This window comes from Rosa chinensis, chromosome 6 (genome assembly GCF_002994745.2).
Source record: "Rosa chinensis cultivar Old Blush chromosome 6, RchiOBHm-V2, whole genome shotgun sequence".
Taxonomy (NCBI): domain Eukaryota; kingdom Viridiplantae; phylum Streptophyta; class Magnoliopsida; order Rosales; family Rosaceae; genus Rosa; species Rosa chinensis.
Window position 1 is genome coordinate 33,477,861 of NC_037093.1, and position 19,448 is coordinate 33,497,308.

The following is a 19,448-nucleotide window of genomic DNA, read 5'->3' on the forward strand; positions in this document are numbered from 1 at the left end:
AGCTGAAGTAAACCTGTATGATAATCGATGCTATAATTTGAGGACTGATTCCAAGCTGGGACAAGGACATTTTAAGCTCTGCTGTAAAATCGCCGAGCTCATCTGCAAATAAAGGGACAGAAGGAATAACTTAACAATAAGAACTAGTAAACATGTATGAATATAAGATATCAAAAATCAAAGTCTGACTATACTATGAGCATCAATTACTCACCAACTGATCCCGAGACAAACCTGAGATAATCCTGAGGTATCAACCTTTTATCAAACCCAGGCAGAGTAATGAAATAACCAACACGACTAATCATAATCAGTACTGCCATCACAAACAACCTCCTCCAAATCTCACTCTTGAAGAACGCAGTCTTCTTTAGGGAACGCAGGCATCCCCAAATCTCCAAACATCTATAATTAAAACCCTAAAATTGAAAACCCCCAAAATTCTTAGTACCCAAACAGAAAACAAAGAATTCAGTCGCAATGACTCACCATTAACGCAATTAATTCATATTGAAACCTGTTGTAGAGGATGCTTTGCCAGATTGAAATCTTCTGAGATCTTAGAGAGTGAGAGAGAGAGAGAGAGAGAGAGAGAGAGAGAGCTTGCGGGTGGAGGTGATAGCACCGACGAGGGGGTGGAGGTGGTTAATGAGAGAGGAGAGATAGTAGTGGGAGTGAGCGGAGAGGAAGGCGATGGTGGTCGTGGAAAGAGAGCGGGAGAGGAAGGAGGAGAGAGCTAGAGTTACGGGCAAGAGTGAGAGAGAGAGTGATGAAAGTGAGTGAGGTAAACGTAGGAAAAATAACAAAGTGTGGGGGAATGAAAATTTTGTTCTCAGCGTTCCCGAAAGTATTTAACTTAGTCTTTCCGCCTTTTTGTCAATTTTTGAATGAAAGTATAGACATTGGTCAACAGTAATAAACGATGTCAATTATATGCATATAAATCGAAATTTGAGGAATTGATGTTAATGATAGTTTTTTACATCGCGTGAATTCCTCACCGATGTAATTGTCGTGATGTCTAAGAGCAAAATTCTAGTAGTGGCTTCTACAGATTTTGGAGTCAGTGAGCTCCTATATGGGTCAATAACCCTTTTTCCAGTACTAAAACTCAACTCGCTAGCCACTGTGGAGACTTGAATGGCTAGTACATCCCTAGCAAGAGCCTGCAAGTTGGGATATTTACTGCCATTAAGCTTCCACCAAAGAAAAATCTTCCAATCTTCACCTTCTTTAGGCTTTTCTATCGGGTCAAGCAAATATCTATCAACTTCATGTCCAACCACCATCTAATCACCTTGTTCAAGTTGTCTATTCCAATCTTCAAGCATAACCTTCCTTTTCCCAGTAACTCTTCCCTTAGTTTTCTGATTTTTACTGCTGCTACTCATAACCATAGCTGTACTCTCTCCACTTCTTGATTTTTGTGAACCTTGTGCACCCATTGATGCTTCATATAGGTCACAGAGGTTAACCAACAGCTCTTTCACATCATCTGACCTCCTTTTGATCTCTGACCTATCTAACCCAAGCATATTGTCACAATTGAATTCAAAGTACCTCAACTTGTACCTAGGGTCCAACACAACTGCTACAAGAAAAAGTTGATTGATGTCATCTAACTGATCAAAGTATTTGCTATACTTTTTTCTCATCTCGTTTTCCATCTGAAATAGCAGCTTATCAGTCTCAGTTGAATCTATTGGCTTATAAAACAGATCATCAATCTCAGCCTTAATGGCTATAATGTCATGGAAAGCCAACTGTGAAGTAGGGTGCAGTGAAGCACTCACATTCACTGTGACTTGATAAAAAAAAAAACTCTAAGAAAATTCACAAAAATTTCAGGCTCTCCCAATCTTCATCCTTTGGTGGCCCAACCCTCTTCCTTGGTGTTCTAGACCTGTGTACAATTTGATCATCCTCCTCCTCTTCTAATTCTTCTTCTTCATCAAAATAACTTCTGTACTTCACATCTTCATCCTCTGCCATCCTATCAAATGCCTTCCTCAACTCCAAAGTTGTGTCCAACATTAGGTAGGTGGAATTCCACCTTGTTGGAACATCCAAAATGCAAATTTTTTTACACTCTACCTTGGTCTATTCCATACAAATCTTAAATGCATCTGTTCTAGCCTGAGAACTCCTCACATACCTAATAGTATTCCTAATTGAAGCTACTGACCTCTCCATTATATGCAAACCAGACCTCACAATTTAATTCACAATGTGAGCTAAGCATCTCACATGCATAAACTTGCCTCCACAAATTGGCTTCCTATCCCAAGTTAACATTTTCTTCCTAACGTACTCAATAGCAACCCCATTTGCAGCTGCATTGTCGACACTAATTGTCAAAACTCTATCAATTGTCCACTCAATCAAGGCATTCTCTAATATTTTACCAATAGTGTTGCCATGATGGTTTGGAATTACACAAAACTTTAAAACTCTTTTGTGCATTTTCCAACCATAGTCTATAGAATGGGTTGTGATGACCATGTAATTGATGTTTTGACAACTAGTCCATGTATCTGTTGTTAAACAGACACAATGGGACTGCAATTCAGTTCAACTCACTCTTTTTTGCTTCATACATCCTCAAAAAATTCTTGACAATAACCTTCCTACATGGCACCTCAAATCTAGGAACATCAACTTCACAAAAGTGTCTAAATTCAGGCCTTTCAATGGCACTGAAAGGAAGCTCATCTATCACTATCATTCGAGTAGCAGCATCTACACAAGCATCCTGACTCCAAGTCTTACTAGTTAAACTAGGCTTCCAATCCACCATATCAGTACTTAAAATTTGTTGTCTCTCCTCTAAATCAACTCTACTTGGATAACCCTTACAAATAAGCTCAATGTGTTTGGGCATTCTCTAATAAGCTCGTTTTGTGCTCCCAACAACTGTTTCCACTCCATCGAGCACCTTGATTAGTGGCTTATCAAACTTGGTGAAGTGCTCCCAAACTTCTGAACGTACTGTATCTTTTTTCTCCCTCTTCCTCTTTGAAACTTTTGGAGTCCGATCACATTTTCTCTTCTTCCCTCTCGGACCAGCAGCAATGGTTTCTTCTTCCTCTTCTGATGCATTAGCATTAATGGTTTGATTGGTTTCTTCTTCTATTGGAGTAGCACATTCAGCCACCAACTCGTGACCAACAGGACTGGGACTTGAATCAGAGGTCATTGATGATTTAATGAATAATGAATAGGAAAATGAATAAGGTTGAATGCATCAATCGATGAATCGAACAACGAAATAGGGATTGAAGGGATTTAGGATGTTGAATTGTTGAAGGGAGCCAGGATTTTAGGGTATGGTTTTGCCGTTTTGGGAGAAATGGGGAAGAACTGGAGGAGTGAAATAAGGATTAGGGATTTAGGATGTTGAATTGTTGAAGGGATTTAGGATTTTAGGGTACGGTTTTGCTGTTTTGGGAGAAATGGGGAAGAATTGGAGGAGTGAAATAGAGATTAGGGTTGAGATCGAAAAAAATGGAATAAGACAATCTTGATTGAGTCGATTCTGTTCGGGATTTATATTTGATTGAGACAATCCTCAAATGCATCAGATTTTTATATATATATATATATATAGCTAACGTGTGCGGTTCCTCAGTTTGTGGTGGTATTGAAGCATTGGAACAGAAACCGAACCGCAGCTTATGAACTAGGTTCAGTTCTTCAAAACTGACCCATTTTCAAAGCTTGGAACCTCACCGAACCGCCAGTTTCAGGGCGGTTCGGGCCAGTTTTTCGGTTCTTCGGGTCTAAAGTCCCAGCTTTAGACCTATTGTTGGAGAGTTTGGGTCCAATTTAGAAAATACTTTATGCACAACTTCAATAAGCATACAATCATCTCTGACGCCTGGTCTATAATTGTATCGAGGATTCAAGTAATAACCTATATTAAAGAAATGTATATAACAGTTAGTAAACTACATCTACATTTAATCATTATAGTTTGCTAAATAATAGGTGTAGTTTGTACCTGCTGAATGCAAATCGTGCCATAATGTTTTGAACCACCGATCATCGATAATTTTTACTACTCATTTTGCTCCATGCTTTCTTTCTAACTCTTGTTTCACTACACGCTTCAGCTCATAAACGACACCCATGGTTGGATAGACTTATGTGTCGACAACGCGTAACACTTTATAAAGGGGCTCAGAAATTTGACACACATTTTCCGCTTGATTCCAAAACGCTTGATCAAATACAATATCTTCAACGATGCGACCATGATCAGTGCGACTAAAATTACTGTTGGTCCACCAATCACTTGAAAATAATTGTTTCAATCCTAACTTCTTCTTGACCAAGCTTTCCAATGAAATGAAGTTGGTTGCGAATCGGCACGAATAGTTTCTCCTTTACAAACCTGCATCTTGGTCAACAACAAATTATGATTGTAAATGTATTTTGAAATAATTTTACCCTTATCAATTACCTTTGCAATTTGTTCTTTCTTCCCCATTTCTTTGAACATGAGATCAATGCAGTGAGCTGCACAAGAAGTCCAATAAATATTATGGTGTTTCATCAACTTCTTACCAGCTTTAACATAATTAGTAGCATTGCCAGTCACCACTTGAACCACATTATGCTCTCCAACCTCTCAAACAACTTCTTTCTAGAGTTTGTATATATAGTGATGCTCTTTTTTCTCACCAGAAGAATCAACCGACTTGAGAAAAACGATGGTACCTTTGGAGCAAACCGTGAAATTTATGATGGACAATCTAGTTGGCCCTAACCATCCATCGCGCATCCATAAGTCTCCCATGTTTCCCTCAAGGTGTTGACATATTCAGAAATGTCTTTGAACTCCATATCCAAATACTTATTCCTTATCTCATAAGGTGTGGGGGGTTGAACTCTTTCTCTTGCTCTTTGGATTCCGATCACCATATTTTGATAATGAGGAGATGCTGCTTTCTCTGTAGGAATATTAGCATAGATGAAAAACTTGCTGGTCAGACGACTCATTACCTCCTTTATTGAACCTTTTGAAAAGAGATTTTTAATACTCTTTTGGCGGGCTTGGAATGATTTGCTAAGATTTGGTGTCAACGGTTGCATTGGTTGTGATTCTCTGGAACTTGATGCTCGTTGCATGTGTGTGCCTCTACTAGACCCAGAAGATTGTCCTCTGTTAGGAACTTTGTGGAGGTGTTCTCTTTCCCATTGTGCTTGTTTGGAGTCACAAATTGCTTGTCGGAATGCTGCTCGTTCCTCAGGACCCATGTCGTCATCGTCATACACCTCATCGTTGCTATCATTTTGTGAGCCAATTAAGTTTTCACAAAGCTCTGCTTGAATCTCCTCCATTGTATATGCTTTATGTGCTTTGTTTTTTTGTTTATTCACCAATAAGGTTTAGATGAATTTCCTCACTTCTGTTGGAACTGTTGGACATCGTTGCACATTATTGTTTCCTGGATCAAGTCCACTGAGATGATATTTAAGACGTGTCACTCCACCACTTTTCATCGTTACCCCACAATATTTGCATATGCTGCCATTTTTGTTATCAGGGATTTGTTCTCCATGCTCCCATGCAGGATGACGTCTACTTCAGCCACTAGCCATTGTATTTTCTTATCAAAATTCCTGCATATAAATTAAGTAAAGTTAAAACATAAACTAAAAATCTTAAAAACTTGGATTAACTTATTTTTGTTAATATCTCAATACTTTACTAATCTCCTATATAATGTAGGAATGTATTAAGACACCAAATATTAAAAATAGTAAATGCCATTAATCAATACAATAAAATAAACAATAAGAACCAAATGGTTAAATACAAATTACTACCCTATTAGATTAAAATTGAAAGTGCAGGGGTGTTTTTGATGAAATTAGAAGTCTAAGGACTGAATTGATTTTGGACCTAAACCATAAGATACTAACTAGTATTTAGGCCTTAATAATATTAACTTATTACTTACCAGAATTTAAGAGTGAAGAAGTAGTAGGAGAAAGAAGTGAAGAAAGAAACTACCCTTCGGTGCAAGGAATCAATGGTAGCATATGAACTATATATAGGATTAAAATTTGAAATGTTGGTGTAAATTTTTGGAACATTTGGTAAAAATAAGAAATGTTGGTGTAAATTTTTTGAACATTTGTTAAAAATAATTCAATATATTCCATGATTGCTATAAGTTAGTTATTGATTGGACATATACTTAAGTTTTCAGATTCTTAGGCAACTGAATATATATTACAATGTTGCAAAAAAGAACATAAAGGTACATGCAGCAGAGTTGGGCTTTAAATGATCAATAGGAAGACCAAAGTTCGATCCTTGGTGCCTTCATTTGTTTTTTGATTGAATTTTTTATCAACCAATGGTCCACCACGTGGTGGGCCGTGGACCTTGCATGTGAGAGAGTTGGACTTGGAAAGTTTGTCTTGCATGTGAGGAACTGAGGATGGATTTGGAATGTTAAGCAAATTTCTCAAATTTCGGCGATATATCGTGATTAATATCTGCCGAAAGATACGTGGTATGCAAAGGATATATCGGTCCTTCAAAAAAAACGAAAATTTCTATGAAATTTCGACGAAATGTATTAATTTTTAGTCATTTCTATATATACAAGGGAGTTGAGACGTTTCAATCATCATTCAAAACCCAGAATTAATTTTGAAAACCTCCCCTCTCTCTCTCAAAGTTTCGGCAATCTTCCTTTGTGCAAGCCTTGAAGCCGTAAGCAAGATCCATCATCCTCCATCTATCTTTGCCGTAGCCTCCATCCTCTTGAAGATCTTCTTGTGTCCTTGAAGCATCTTTAAAAGTGTAATCATGACCTTAACTTCTTTGTTTTCGGTTTCTAGTTTGTATAAAACAATTTGAATCTTTTGTTTGTTTAATTGGAAATTTTGATGCTTTGTGATGATTGAGTTTATGTTTTGATGTTTAGTTTCCAATAATCACAAAGCATGAAAATGTTTTAGGTTTCTAGAATACATAAATTGCTATTTCTATATGTGATAATTTAGGTTCATTGATTTCGTACTTCAATCCCATATTTTATGTGTATTATGTTCTTTGGTTGCAAACTTAGAATATTGTGCATGTAATTGAATCCAAATTAAGATATGCTAACATTCTAGGTTTTAATTGTTTAAATGGAACACCTATAATTCCTTAGGTAAATCAATAAAGAGCCTTGCATTCTTGTATGACGTTCCAACTTGTGTTCTTGGCTTAAATCAATCAAACTTTCTAAGTGTTTAATGTGTTAAATATGACTTGATCTCTCATTAGCATTGCATGTTTAATATGGTTAACTATGGTGCGTTTATCTAATTAATTTAACTAAGGAAAGTAAAAAGAACTTTATATGCGTTTATCTCTGTTCTTGATTGATTTCTTCATTCACATTTTTAATCCGTGATTTATGTTTAGATAACTTGTTTTCGTGTTAATGATTGTTAGCTTCATCATACATATTTCGTTCTCTACTTCTATTTTAATTCATGGTTTGAATCGATCATTGTAGTTAGTTTAATTAGATTAGAATACAAACTTTTCAAAACCCCCTTTTCATTTGTAATTTTCATAAATATTGTATACATGTAATTAATAATTCTTTCTTTGATGTTTAAATGACAAGAGTACACTCAATCTCCGGATAGAACAATCCCTACATGCTTTATAGTTTATACTGACAATTGTTAACATGGTTAATTTTGAGAACTCAATCCGAGTCCATCACCCACCGATTCCCCATATACCTACCATGCAAACATCATTTTTCCCTACACATAATAGTTCAAGCATATCCTTTATGTGAGACTTGACTCCTGCAGGGTACCTTGCCACCTTTAAATGTGTACAGGTTAACAATTTGGCCAATATATCTCCAACAATCGTATCAATAAAGTTAGCTTCATATCTACCAAATGAAAGAATCCAAAACTTGAATGAATATACAGAAAAACATAAAGAATATAGGAAACATTAATGAAATAAAATATCCAACTTAAACCTAGATGATAGTGAGTACCAAGTGGAATTGCAATCTACAAAATCGAAGACCGCTATTTTTCTTCATCGTATGTCAAACTTTCTCCCTAAATCTTTAAAAATGAAAAAACCTAATAAATTTGAATGAAGAAAAATTCATCCTAGTTTAATTTAATTTTTTTTTTTTTAATATTTATCTAGAATTTGACGAAAATATCCTTAATAAAATGTAAAACGATGTAGAAGTTGAGTGACTAAAGTGATATTTTCTACTAAGTAGTTTGGAAACAAACTAATCTCTATTAGAAATTAGGAACATTTACACATAAAGACAATCAAGAAAACATCTAAACAAATAAATACAATATATACATCACATAGTTAGGAATGTACCCTTTGTCAGACAAATGTTACCCAGACAGAATTGCTACTTTTGTAAGAGCTGTCTTCCATCTAGTCACCCTCTCTATGTCATTCTTGAATCTGCTTTCATGCTCAGCAAATGCCTCATAAAAGCTACCCTTTTGGTTTCGTACATTCGATGGATCTATCTTGTAAAAAACAGGGTAAACCATTTGTTGCTTTGATTCCTTACATTGAAGAATCTCACCAGTTCATCCAGACACCACCACGACGAAGCATAATTTTTAGAGAAAACCACTATAGAAAATTTTGATTCTTCGATTGCTCTAAGAAGAGCAGATGATATTTCTTCTCCTCTTTTAAGCCAGTCATCCACGAAGGTTTTAATGTCCCTGTGAACCAGATTTTTGTGCAATGGCCTATAAAACCATTGTGTGTATCATAACCTCTAAAACTTAGAAAAGCATTGTATGCTTATGACTGGGATGTGGAAGAAGAGGAAGAGGCTCCAAATTGAGGGAGCATTACTGTAATTTGTTTGAGCGATGGATAACGAAGCAAAGCTGAAGGTTTGCCTATCCAACACCTTGATCTATGACTTTTGCGTTCATATTGGAATCAAAAAATTTCGGAAGATGAAATCTATTACGAGGAGGAATAAATTTTTTTGTGGAACTAGGAAAGAATTTTTTTTGGCATGGGAGATCAAATAGTGGGTAGGTATTTATAAGAAATTTTGTACATTTTTTTTGAATTTTATTTCTTATCATTTATTTATGTTAGAGGTGGCAAAAGGGCCACAAAGCACGAGCACGGCACGCTTAAAAGAGGCCCGGCACGGCCCAAGCCCGTTAGTGGCCCGGCACGACCCGAGCACGTTAGAATAACGGGTCGGGCTGGGCCTAAGAATATTGGCCCATTGGCCCGGCCCGAGCCCGAGCCCGTAATGGGCCCGGCACGGCCCGAGCACGACATATTGTGGGCCGGCCCGTCACAAATATAAAATTTCATTTAAAAAAAAAAAAAATTAAAAAACTATAATGATGAGATTTGAATATAAGACCTTTTTATTTAAAATCTCATGACAATTCCACCAATACTTTCTTTTATATTGTCAAAATAATGAAACAAAACATTATATCCTTGTTTTGACATAAGTATTTTTTCTAATATTTATTAATAAAGACTAATCTCATAATAATACAACTATAGAATTAAGGCAAGAATAATAGATATTAAATCTTCATTATATTAATAAAGATTAATCTCACAATAATATACTAAAAACAATATATTTTGAGTTTTTTTTTTTCCTTCTTTCTTATAGTGAAATATAAAAAATTATTAGAAATCTAATCTTAAAAAGCTAAGATTAAGAAAAACGTTGTAGAACTTAATTTATTTTAATTTTCTAAATAGTTAAATAAAATTAATTTCTATTTGTTCAAATTAAGATTTTAAAATCGTGCTTTATAGTGGGTAGGCACGAGCACGGCCCGGCACGATATGAGCTCGGGCCATGGGCCGGGCCGGGCTTAATGTTTAAGTAAATGGGCCGGCACGAGCCCGACACGATAATAAATGGGCCGACCTAAGCACGGCATGAAGCACGACTAGGCCCGCTTAAAATGGGCCGGGCCGGCCACCTCTAATTTATGTTTTTTCCTGTTATACGAAGTCATCAATTATTTACCATCGGATTCTATTCATAATCATACCAATGGTCCAGATTCATTGACTGTTGGTTTCAAATTTCAAAACTCTTCAATGAATATATGACACATCACTCATTACCACAATTCTGTCTCCGTTACGCAGCAAAAAACTGGCGGTAAACTAAATGTGGATGGTGCTTTTTTGCCTTCATTAACTCAAGGTGGTCTCGGTGGTGTGGTCAGAGATTCTACGGGTCAGTTTATTGCGGTCTTTGCACAATCAGTCCAGCATGTCACTTCGGCAAAGTAAGTGGAACTGATGGCTATAAGAGAAGGTTTGGACTTTCTGTAGCAGCTCTGTATTTCGAAGGCTACTCTAGAGACTGATTGCCTTGCAGCTGGGCAAGACATTTCTCACAGTGGTGCTAATCTTTCTGAGGTTGGAAGCATTGTTGATGATATCCTTGTGATGTTGACCAACATGCCGAAAGTGCAGATCATTTATGCACCGAGGAACAGCAATATGGTGGCACACCGTTTAGCTAATATTGGTTTTGAGTCCAATTGTAAAGAAACCTGGAACCGTCAGATGCCTAGCTACATTTCTGATGTACTTAGCCATGATTGTAATCTTCTAAATTCTTAGTAATATAAAGTCTGCTTTATTCAAAAAAAAAAAAAATTTGACTACATCCATCATGACGAAATGAAATTAGACTTATATTTGAAAACCTCATTTTCTTACGACCTGGGTCACAAATTGAGGCGGAGTTGCTGTTGCGGGTCAATACAGAATACAGAATAGAACGGCAAAAGCAGGTAAATGATGTAATCTAGAACAGTCTCTTCTTTGTTTATTACTTTTCTTTAAACACAGGCTATATAAGCATTGATTAAATAATCCAATAAAATTATAAAGCGAAAAATGAGGAGTTGGACCGAATCTGAGGTGTCTTTAGTGTGGGGCCCCCACGTACTCAAGCCCAAGATTTGACTGGAAGAAAACGGGGTTGCGCACGGTCACGTGTCCCTTTCCACGTTGTAGCGCCAAGGCGTTTTGACTGCATCCGGGCAGCGGTCAGCACCGTTCGGGCAGCGCCCTCTCTCTTTTCTCTTTTGCACTCCTACTCACTCTCACTCTCTGTGTGCGCGCACGCCTCACTCGAAAAAGCGTTAGAGCTCCCACAAAAACAAAAAAAAAAAAAAAAAAAGAGAAAGAAAGAAGAAGAAAAAGATAACAATCCCAAACAAGAACGCTCAGAACTGAGAGAGAGAGAGAGAGAAGAAAAGAGGGCAGGTTTGGCCAAAAGGGAAGCAGCAGCAGAAGCAGAAAGAGAATAAAATGTTCGAAAATCTGTGTTTTTTTTAAGGGGGGGTCTTTTGGGTGGTGGTGAGATCAGGCTCTGGTTGAGTGGGTGTTTTAGATTTTTTTTTGTGGGTAATGGTGGGTTTGTTGGGTTGAGACTTGAGGGAGAGATTGGAGTGCGGGTTTTTTGGGGATGGTGTGTTTGGGGGTGATGTACCATTTGGATCTGAGAGACACGTAAAAAGCGCCTGAGATGGATAGCAGGCTTGCCAGTTCACTTTGTCCCTTGTTGATCCTCGTCGCTCATCCCTTATGGATCATAATGGTGCTTTCAAATATGGAAGGTTACTACCTAGACTCTGCTCTTTTTTAGCACTTTACCTTTGTTTTCTGGAAATGGGTTTGCCTCTTGTTTTGGAATTGTTTGCATGCTTTGAGTTTGGTTACTTGCTCTGTGCTGGGTATTGAAAGTTATGAACTTTTTTGAGTATTAGAGATTTCTATTGAAATAGAAGCTTGATCTCTAGTGTCATAAGCGAAGCCTCTATTTTTGTTTTACTTGCAATAACTTAATCGGCTGCTTGTGGTGAAGTGACATTATTCTGGTTCGATGAATGTGACTTTATTGTTTGCTGGTTGCATAAAGCTCTATTATTTTTTGTTTGTAAATTGTAGTGAGTCAATAAGAGTTTGATGGCGATAGCGCTGTCCGCATCTGAAGTTTGTTTAATCTCAGCCTTTTTATTTTAATATCATCTCTACCATGATCAAATAAGTCTTTTGAACCCAGAGAGCTTCATGCCATTTGTTCTGTTTATAACCGTTGTGATGGTCTGCTCTAGTTCAACAGAATTTATATGCAGCTCCAGTTTCTTTTGCATTCTGGTGTTTCTGCATAATGGTTTTGTATCTCTTTCTGGAAAATCTTGATTAGTGTACTCTTCAGTGTGCAAGGGTCTTGGTCTCTAGTAGGTTTATTGTTCGAAACTAATTATTTTGTGTTGTTTTCTTTTTCAAACAGGTGATGCCTTGCATAGTCTAAGGGCCAACTTAGAGGACCCGAACAATGTCTTGCAGAGTTGGGATCCAACTCTTGTTAACCCGTGTACATGGTTTCATGTAACATGCAACAATGAGAATAGCGTTATTAGAGTGTATGTTGTCTCACTTTTGACATCTTTTGAAGTACATGCTTGTGTTATACCTGACAAATATGTTTGTGTCACTCTTTTCGGGAAGATATCTTTTCATGTTGCTTTGTTATGTGTAATCTCAGTGATCTTGGAAATGCAGCCTTGTCTGGTCAACTTGTTCCCTCGCTTGGCCTTCTTAAGAATTTACAATATTTGTAAGTTACTCTGTTTCCAAACTGTAATGTTTACTTCATTATTTTCCAATCCTGTTGTTAGTCCAGTTGGGATTATTCTGCACAACTTGCTGTTTGGTGCTGTACTTGGTCAATTGATTGGATTAAGTGTGTTTAGCATCTAATCACTAGGCAACATGAAGTCAACATTTACCTAGGCTGTGGACCTGAGTGATTGGTACAAGCAGATTGGTGTGGGATGATATTGTTACCATTAGAATGATCTATCATAGAGCTACTTCGCTAGCAGCACTATTACTATGAACGCTAAGGTCGTCGCTTTTCATTTTGTTAGCAAACAATGGTACAGGGAGAATGCCATTGGGAGGATGATGTTTAGATATATCCTGGCATACATTTGTGAAGTCCATGTTTTGTTTTGGGATTTTCAGCTTTTGCCCATTCAGTGAGATATTCACTTTTGGACTTTTTGGGTGAAAACATACACTGATATCATCATTTTGCCTAAATCCGAAGAAAGTGGTTAAATATCAGACTATCTTGGAAATCACTCATGAATATTACCTTGGACTGCTATTTTGCGATGCACATTGCCTGCATATTTCCAAAAGGTGTAGTGACTTATAATTTTGATGTTGAACATGTTCATAGTGAAATTGAACCTCAAATGGAAAAGGAAAAAGAGATCTAGTAATTTTTGATATGTTACCCTGAGACATCTTATACCATTTCAAATTTGTCCTGCCCTTTATATTAAATCTTATTGGTATTTTTATTAAATCTTATTGGTATTTTTAATGGCAGGGAGCTCTACAGTAATAACATAACGGGACCAATTCCTAGTGAACTTGGGAATCTAACCAGCTTGGTGAGCTTGGATCTTTATTTGAATAGTTTTACTGGTCAAATCCCAGATACCTTGGGCAAGCTGTCAAAACTGCGATTCCTGTGGGTATTCTTATCTTTACCTTGTTTCCTTAATGCTATGTTGTAGACATAGATGTTGTCTAATAAGTATAATTTATGGCTTGTATATAGCCTTACGTCCTAATAAATGGAAACTAGATTGATTTCATTGCATTAAAAAATTACAGTCTTGTGTTAGATATTGATGTCACATCTTATCAGATCAAATGGAAGGAAGGAAAAAAAAAAAAAAAGAATATGCCTTAATACTTGAAAACCAACTGCATAACGAAAGATGTATGAATTTCACTGCGTACTGTTACTATGATGGTAATACAATTCAATGCACTTCATTGGTAATAGTGCGATCTTTTTGCAAAAAAATGTAGGAGCTTTTACCTGTTTATTATTATTATTATTATTTATTATATAAGAATAAAATCAAATTAAAGGTCTTGGTTGGTATCCTTTGGTGAGTGCCTGTCTTATTACTGTTAACTAAATTTTGTGTTGTGTGTTGTCAAACATTAAGTCAGGAAGTTTATCACCAACACGCCAACACGAAGATTACACTTTTTAAATAATTTCAAATTTTGTTATTTCCATTCATGATAGAGATGACTCTGTTTCATGGAGAAATATTTATTTATTCATGCCTTCCTTGTAAGGGTAGCCGGCTCAACAACAACAGCTTGGTGGGTGCCATTCCTATGTCATTGACTAATATCTCCTCTCTTCAAGTATTGTAAGTGCTAATGTGATATCTGTATTTCTGTTTCATCTATCGTGTTTAGTAATTGTTCATCGCATGAATCATGTGTTCTAACTTTGCATTTTAAAATTCAGGGATCTATCAAATAACCACCTCTCAGGAGAAGTTCCAGACAATGGCTCCTTCTCTTTATTCACTCCCATAAGGTTTCTTGTTAATGCCTGAACTCTCTTCCTTACCCTCATTCTGATTTTGATGTTATTCTGAATAACTGTTCTTAATCATTTTCAGTTTTGCCAACAACCTGAATCTATGTGGCCCAGTAACAGGACGTCCTTGCCCAGGATCTCCTCCATTTTCACCTCCCCCACCTTTTGTTCCACCACCCCCCATTTCAACACCAGGTGATCTTCCCATTGTTGACTTTTAAAAGTTGAAGGTATTAGATGTATTTAACAACTGAGCCTATCAAGAGGATGTTTCACCAAGGGGAACAGCCTCGTCCCGTGTTTCTACATCTTTATTTAGCTTGGTTATTACTGTCAAATTTATTTGTTTCTGTTGTCATTGGTAATATATATTTAGTAGCGATTTTATCCATCACTCAGCCAAGATGACAAGGCTTGTTTCTAAGTACACAATAACAATAGCCGGCCTTACGGGAGCTTTTTACATTCTTTAAATGCAAAGGCACTATATTTCATCTATAATGAGCAGATTACTTCATCTTTTAGTGCATTTATTTTGTAGTTCCCGAGTTTGAATAAGCTGCATATCGTTCTGCATCTTAAATTTTATGCAAGTAACCATTCTATTGGGCTATATAAACCCTTAGGTCAATGGTATCTAATGTTTGTTTGGTTTATTTGGTTGCATTATAGGGGGAAATAGTGCCACGGGGGCTATTGCTGGTGGAGTTGCTGCTGGTGCTGCTTTACTATTTGCTGCCCCTGCAATTGCATTTGCATGGTGGCGCCGCAGAAAACCTCAAGAATTTTTCTTTGATGTACCTGGTTAGTACATAGTAGTGTACTCAGATTCACATTAATATCATTTAATATTTTTTGGTTACATTGTATCAACGTCTCTTTGCAGCGGAGGAGGATCCTGAAGTACATCTGGGGCAGCTTAAGAGGTTTTCTTTGCGAGAATTACAAGTTGCAACAGATAGTTTCAGCAACAAAAACATTCTGGGGAGAGGTGGATTTGGTAAGGTCTATAAAGGGCGCCTGGCAGACGGTTCTCTGGTTGCTGTGAAAAGACTGAAAGAAGAGCGCACACCTGGTGGCGAGTTGCAGTTTCAAACCGAAGTAGAGATGATAAGCATGGCCGTGCATCGAAATCTTCTTCGGTTACGTGGGTTTTGTATGACACCAACTGAGCGGTTACTTGTTTATCCTTATATGGCTAATGGCAGCGTTGCCTCATGTTTAAGAGGTAGAACGTGATTTCATTATATGACACTTTATTGATGCTTTACTCCTTCTGTGAGGGCTGCTTTCTTTGTCTTGTTGGTTTCTGCTTGTTTATTTGTAGCAGTGGTTTTCTAAATGTCATTTCTCCCATCTTTGCAAATTTTTTCAGAAGGATTTGCTTTTCTGTGTTTGTAATTTATGCATACCTTTTTATGCTTTCCTTTAGAACGCCCACCATCCCAACCACCTCTTGATTGGCCAACTCGGAAGCGAATTGCATTGGGATCTGCGAGGGGCCTTTCTTATTTGCACGATCACTGTGACCCAAAGATTATTCACCGTGATGTGAAAGCTGCAAACATTTTGCTGGATGAGGAGTTTGAGGCTGTTGTTGGAGACTTTGGGTTGGCTAAACTTATGGACTATAAAGACACCCACGTAACTACTGCAGTACGTGGAACAATTGGACATATAGCTCCAGAGTACCTCTCCACTGGGAAATCTTCTGAGAAAACTGACGTGTTCGGTTATGGTATCATGCTTTTGGAACTTATCACTGGTCAGAGGGCCTTCGATCTTGCTCGGCTTGCAAATGATGATGATGTCATGTTGCTTGATTGGGTAAGTATCTGTTCCATTGTTGCCCATGTTCTTCAAGTTGGCACTATACACTTGTATTTCTATGTTATATACCATCAAGTAAAACTTTAGAGACGACCTAGCCTTATTTGATATTCAACCTTACAACGGAGGTCAGGATTATTGAAGTACAGGAATGTTTAACCTTCTTTTCAGGTCACTAGTCAATTTTGCATGTCTATTACCGGTAGAAGTATAGACTTTGATTGAACACAAATGAAAAGCACTATGGTGAAATATTCTGAACCCCACCCGAATCTGATGTCTCTCTTCTGTTTGCCTGCTTTTACATTGATGTATACATTTGGTTCTTAAACCTAAAACTGGGGAGGGAAAGAGAGGAATTTCTCTTGTAGTCCTACTAATATATTTGGCAGACAATATGAATGTGCTGGACTGCACAGACAACTGTGTAGTAACTGTTGATATGGCTGATGTTTTTATGCTGTACCAAGTAATGTAGGATGAACCCATCAAACTATTGAGAGCTGCATACTGGATAATTGGATTTTTTAGTTAAATTTATCTATATATTTTTATTAATTCAACAAACAATGCTGCAAGGTTGCAGACGGTTCTTATTGCTGGCAAGTTTTGAGTTGGAGTTTAAAATCAAGAACTTATAATAGACTTGTATCTGCTTGGTGCTTTGAGATTAGTTGTTTCCTCTGTAAATGTTTTTGCTTAAATCCTCACACATTGAAATATCAAGAGAATAGTAATCAACAATCTGGTGTCCAGGGTTTGCCTCGATCTTTACAACACTGAATTATGATGTTCTTCAACATCTGATACAGCTCACTGCCTTTTCAGGTAAAAGGACTGCTGAAAGAGAAAAAGCTAGAAATGCTTGTTGATCCTGATCTGCAAAGAAATTATGTAGATGCTGAAGTAGAGCAACTTATTCAAGTTGCACTGCTCTGCACACAAGGCTCGCCAATGGAAAGGCCGAAGATGTCAGAAGTGGTGAGAATGCTTGAAGGTGATGGCTTGGCAGAAAGATGGGATGAGTGGCAAAAGGTCGAAGTACTCCGCCAGGAAGTGGAATTAGCTCCTCATCCGAATTCTGATTGGATTGTTGACTCAACTGAAAATTTGCATGCGGTTGAGTTATCTGGTCCAAGGTGACCTTGGTATGGCAGAAGTGGAAATGGGAGAGTTATTTTCGACTTAATTTTTTCAACTGTAATATGTTTTTTCATCAGATATGATACCATCCTTATTAATGTATCTTGTAAGTCCATTTCTGCATTTATTCGTTATACTTGTGCATATTAAGTTGCAAGTTGTATCATCTGCGGCAGTTTGACAAAGGCGTAATTTTTAATATTTAAGAAGCCGGGGCAGTATATTTGTTTGAATATGAATATCTTGTAGCGAGCTCAACTTCTGCTGTTAGTGCTGATTCTTGTCCAAACAATTTTGAAAGACTTGGATCAATTATTCACGTGGGTAGGCAGGTTACTGACAACTGTGAAAGGATCGTTATGGCCAAAGATATAGCCATGGTGTCCCAGAAATGACTGTAATTTCCATTTTTTATAAATTTCTTTTGGCTGAATGCAGTTTGAAGTTTATTATTTATTTTTATTTCCATTACATAATAAATAAATAAAATCAAAGGTTTTTTTCAAAAAGAAAAAAGAACTTAAAACCTAGAATCTCTCAAACAACTTGCATTCAAGCAGTCAAAAAGAAAAGCTTGAGATGCCGTATGCCGTGAGAGGAAGGGAATTATTCTAGGCTTGAGCTGAGCATCGATAACCAGTTTTCGCAATAGCATCTGCCAGGAAGTTGGCTTTGCATTTGATGTGTTTGATGGAGACAATTTGTAGATAACTTGCCAACTGCTTGATATCATGAAGTCATGAACTATTGATTTGATACGCTAAGGAACTTGAACTTTTCGAGAGAGAAGTCTTAAAATTTTGGAGTCACCTTCAATTTCTATATGAGTATATCCATGTGACAAAGCTGCATGCAAACCTGCTCTTAAAGACAACGCTTCTGCTAGGAGAACATTAGCATAGTTTAATTGTTTACAAGCTGCTAGAATAGGTAAACCATCTGCATCCCTGAACACAAAACCTCCAGCTGCGCTTGAAGAGGATAACAATGAACCATCAAAATTCAGCTTGATGCATCACTCCTTAGGAGGACTCCATTTAATTAAATGGGGAGCAGTTGATTTCCAAAGAGAAGTAGGATTATGATTGATATAACTTTGATAAGAATTAAGAAGAAGCTGTCACAGCATACAAAATACTAGTTGGGACAAAATGTTTATTCCTGAAAATAATATATTTCTTGCCTTCCAAATAAAGTAAGTTATATTGAAGGCTGTGCTGAATAGATTAGCATCATGATTAAGAATAGCAGAGAGAAAATCTAACCAGTCGATTGAGGAACGATGCCAATGCTGAGGTTGGAGATTAGAAAAAAGAGAACACCAGATCTGGTTGATAAGATGGCACTTAAAGAATAGGTAGTCTATAAAAAAATCATAGGTTAGAAAGAACCCTTAATCGAACCTAATCCAAATTATGACGAAGTGGTGTTAGCTTAGTGGTTCGAACACCCACTATCTATGTACGAAGTCATGAGTTTGAGTCACCATGGGGGTAGGAATGAAATCCTTTGATCCTATTTTTAGAAAGAAAAAAAAAAAAAAAACCTAATCCAAATTATTAAGATAAAGAACAAAGCATAAGACCAGCTAGAAGTCTCCAAAGTATGTCCAAGATCTGCAATAGCATTAGCAAAAAAATTGGGTTCCCTCCAAACATGTTTGAATTGATCAGATTGAGTGAAAGGATAGAGAGATCAATGTGATGTCTCGAACTGTCTTTTGATCCTTTAGGGGCAAGAAATCTTTCTAGCTATGCTGTCAATAAGAATTCTTGAATTTCCTTCAACATAAATATGAGTATGAGTATGGATAAAACTCATAAAAGCTGCTGTAAGACCTTCCCTTCAAGCAACATCTTCTTTTGTGAGGAGATGAATTAGCTTGCTGATATTGGAGAGCCTTGGGTTGCTGCTGCATAAACAACTTTGAGAAAGAGTTGCATTAACTTGTCTAAATATATCATTATTTCTAGCATACCAAATCTGGTAGCAAAGAATGAAGAC

The 19,448-nt window shown here is 37.0% G+C and overlaps 1 protein-coding gene across 1 annotated transcript; it reads left to right on the forward strand.

The window, feature by feature from the left end:
* The first annotated feature begins 11,153 nt into the window (after positions 1 to 11,153).
* On the forward strand, positions 11,154 to 17,679 carry LOC112172251 (somatic embryogenesis receptor kinase 2). Its single transcript, XM_024309519.2, has 11 exons — positions 11,154 to 11,661; positions 12,339 to 12,471; positions 12,594 to 12,665; positions 13,449 to 13,592; positions 14,224 to 14,295; positions 14,397 to 14,468; positions 14,554 to 14,666; positions 15,144 to 15,275; positions 15,358 to 15,699; positions 15,904 to 16,298; positions 17,130 to 17,679. The coding sequence occupies exons 1-11, from the start codon at positions 11,571 to 11,573 to the stop codon at positions 17,442 to 17,444; spliced, it is 1,881 nt and encodes a 626-aa protein (XP_024165287.1). The 5' UTR covers positions 11,154 to 11,570; the 3' UTR covers positions 17,445 to 17,679.
* Positions 17,680 to 19,448: the final 1,769 nt, after the last annotated feature.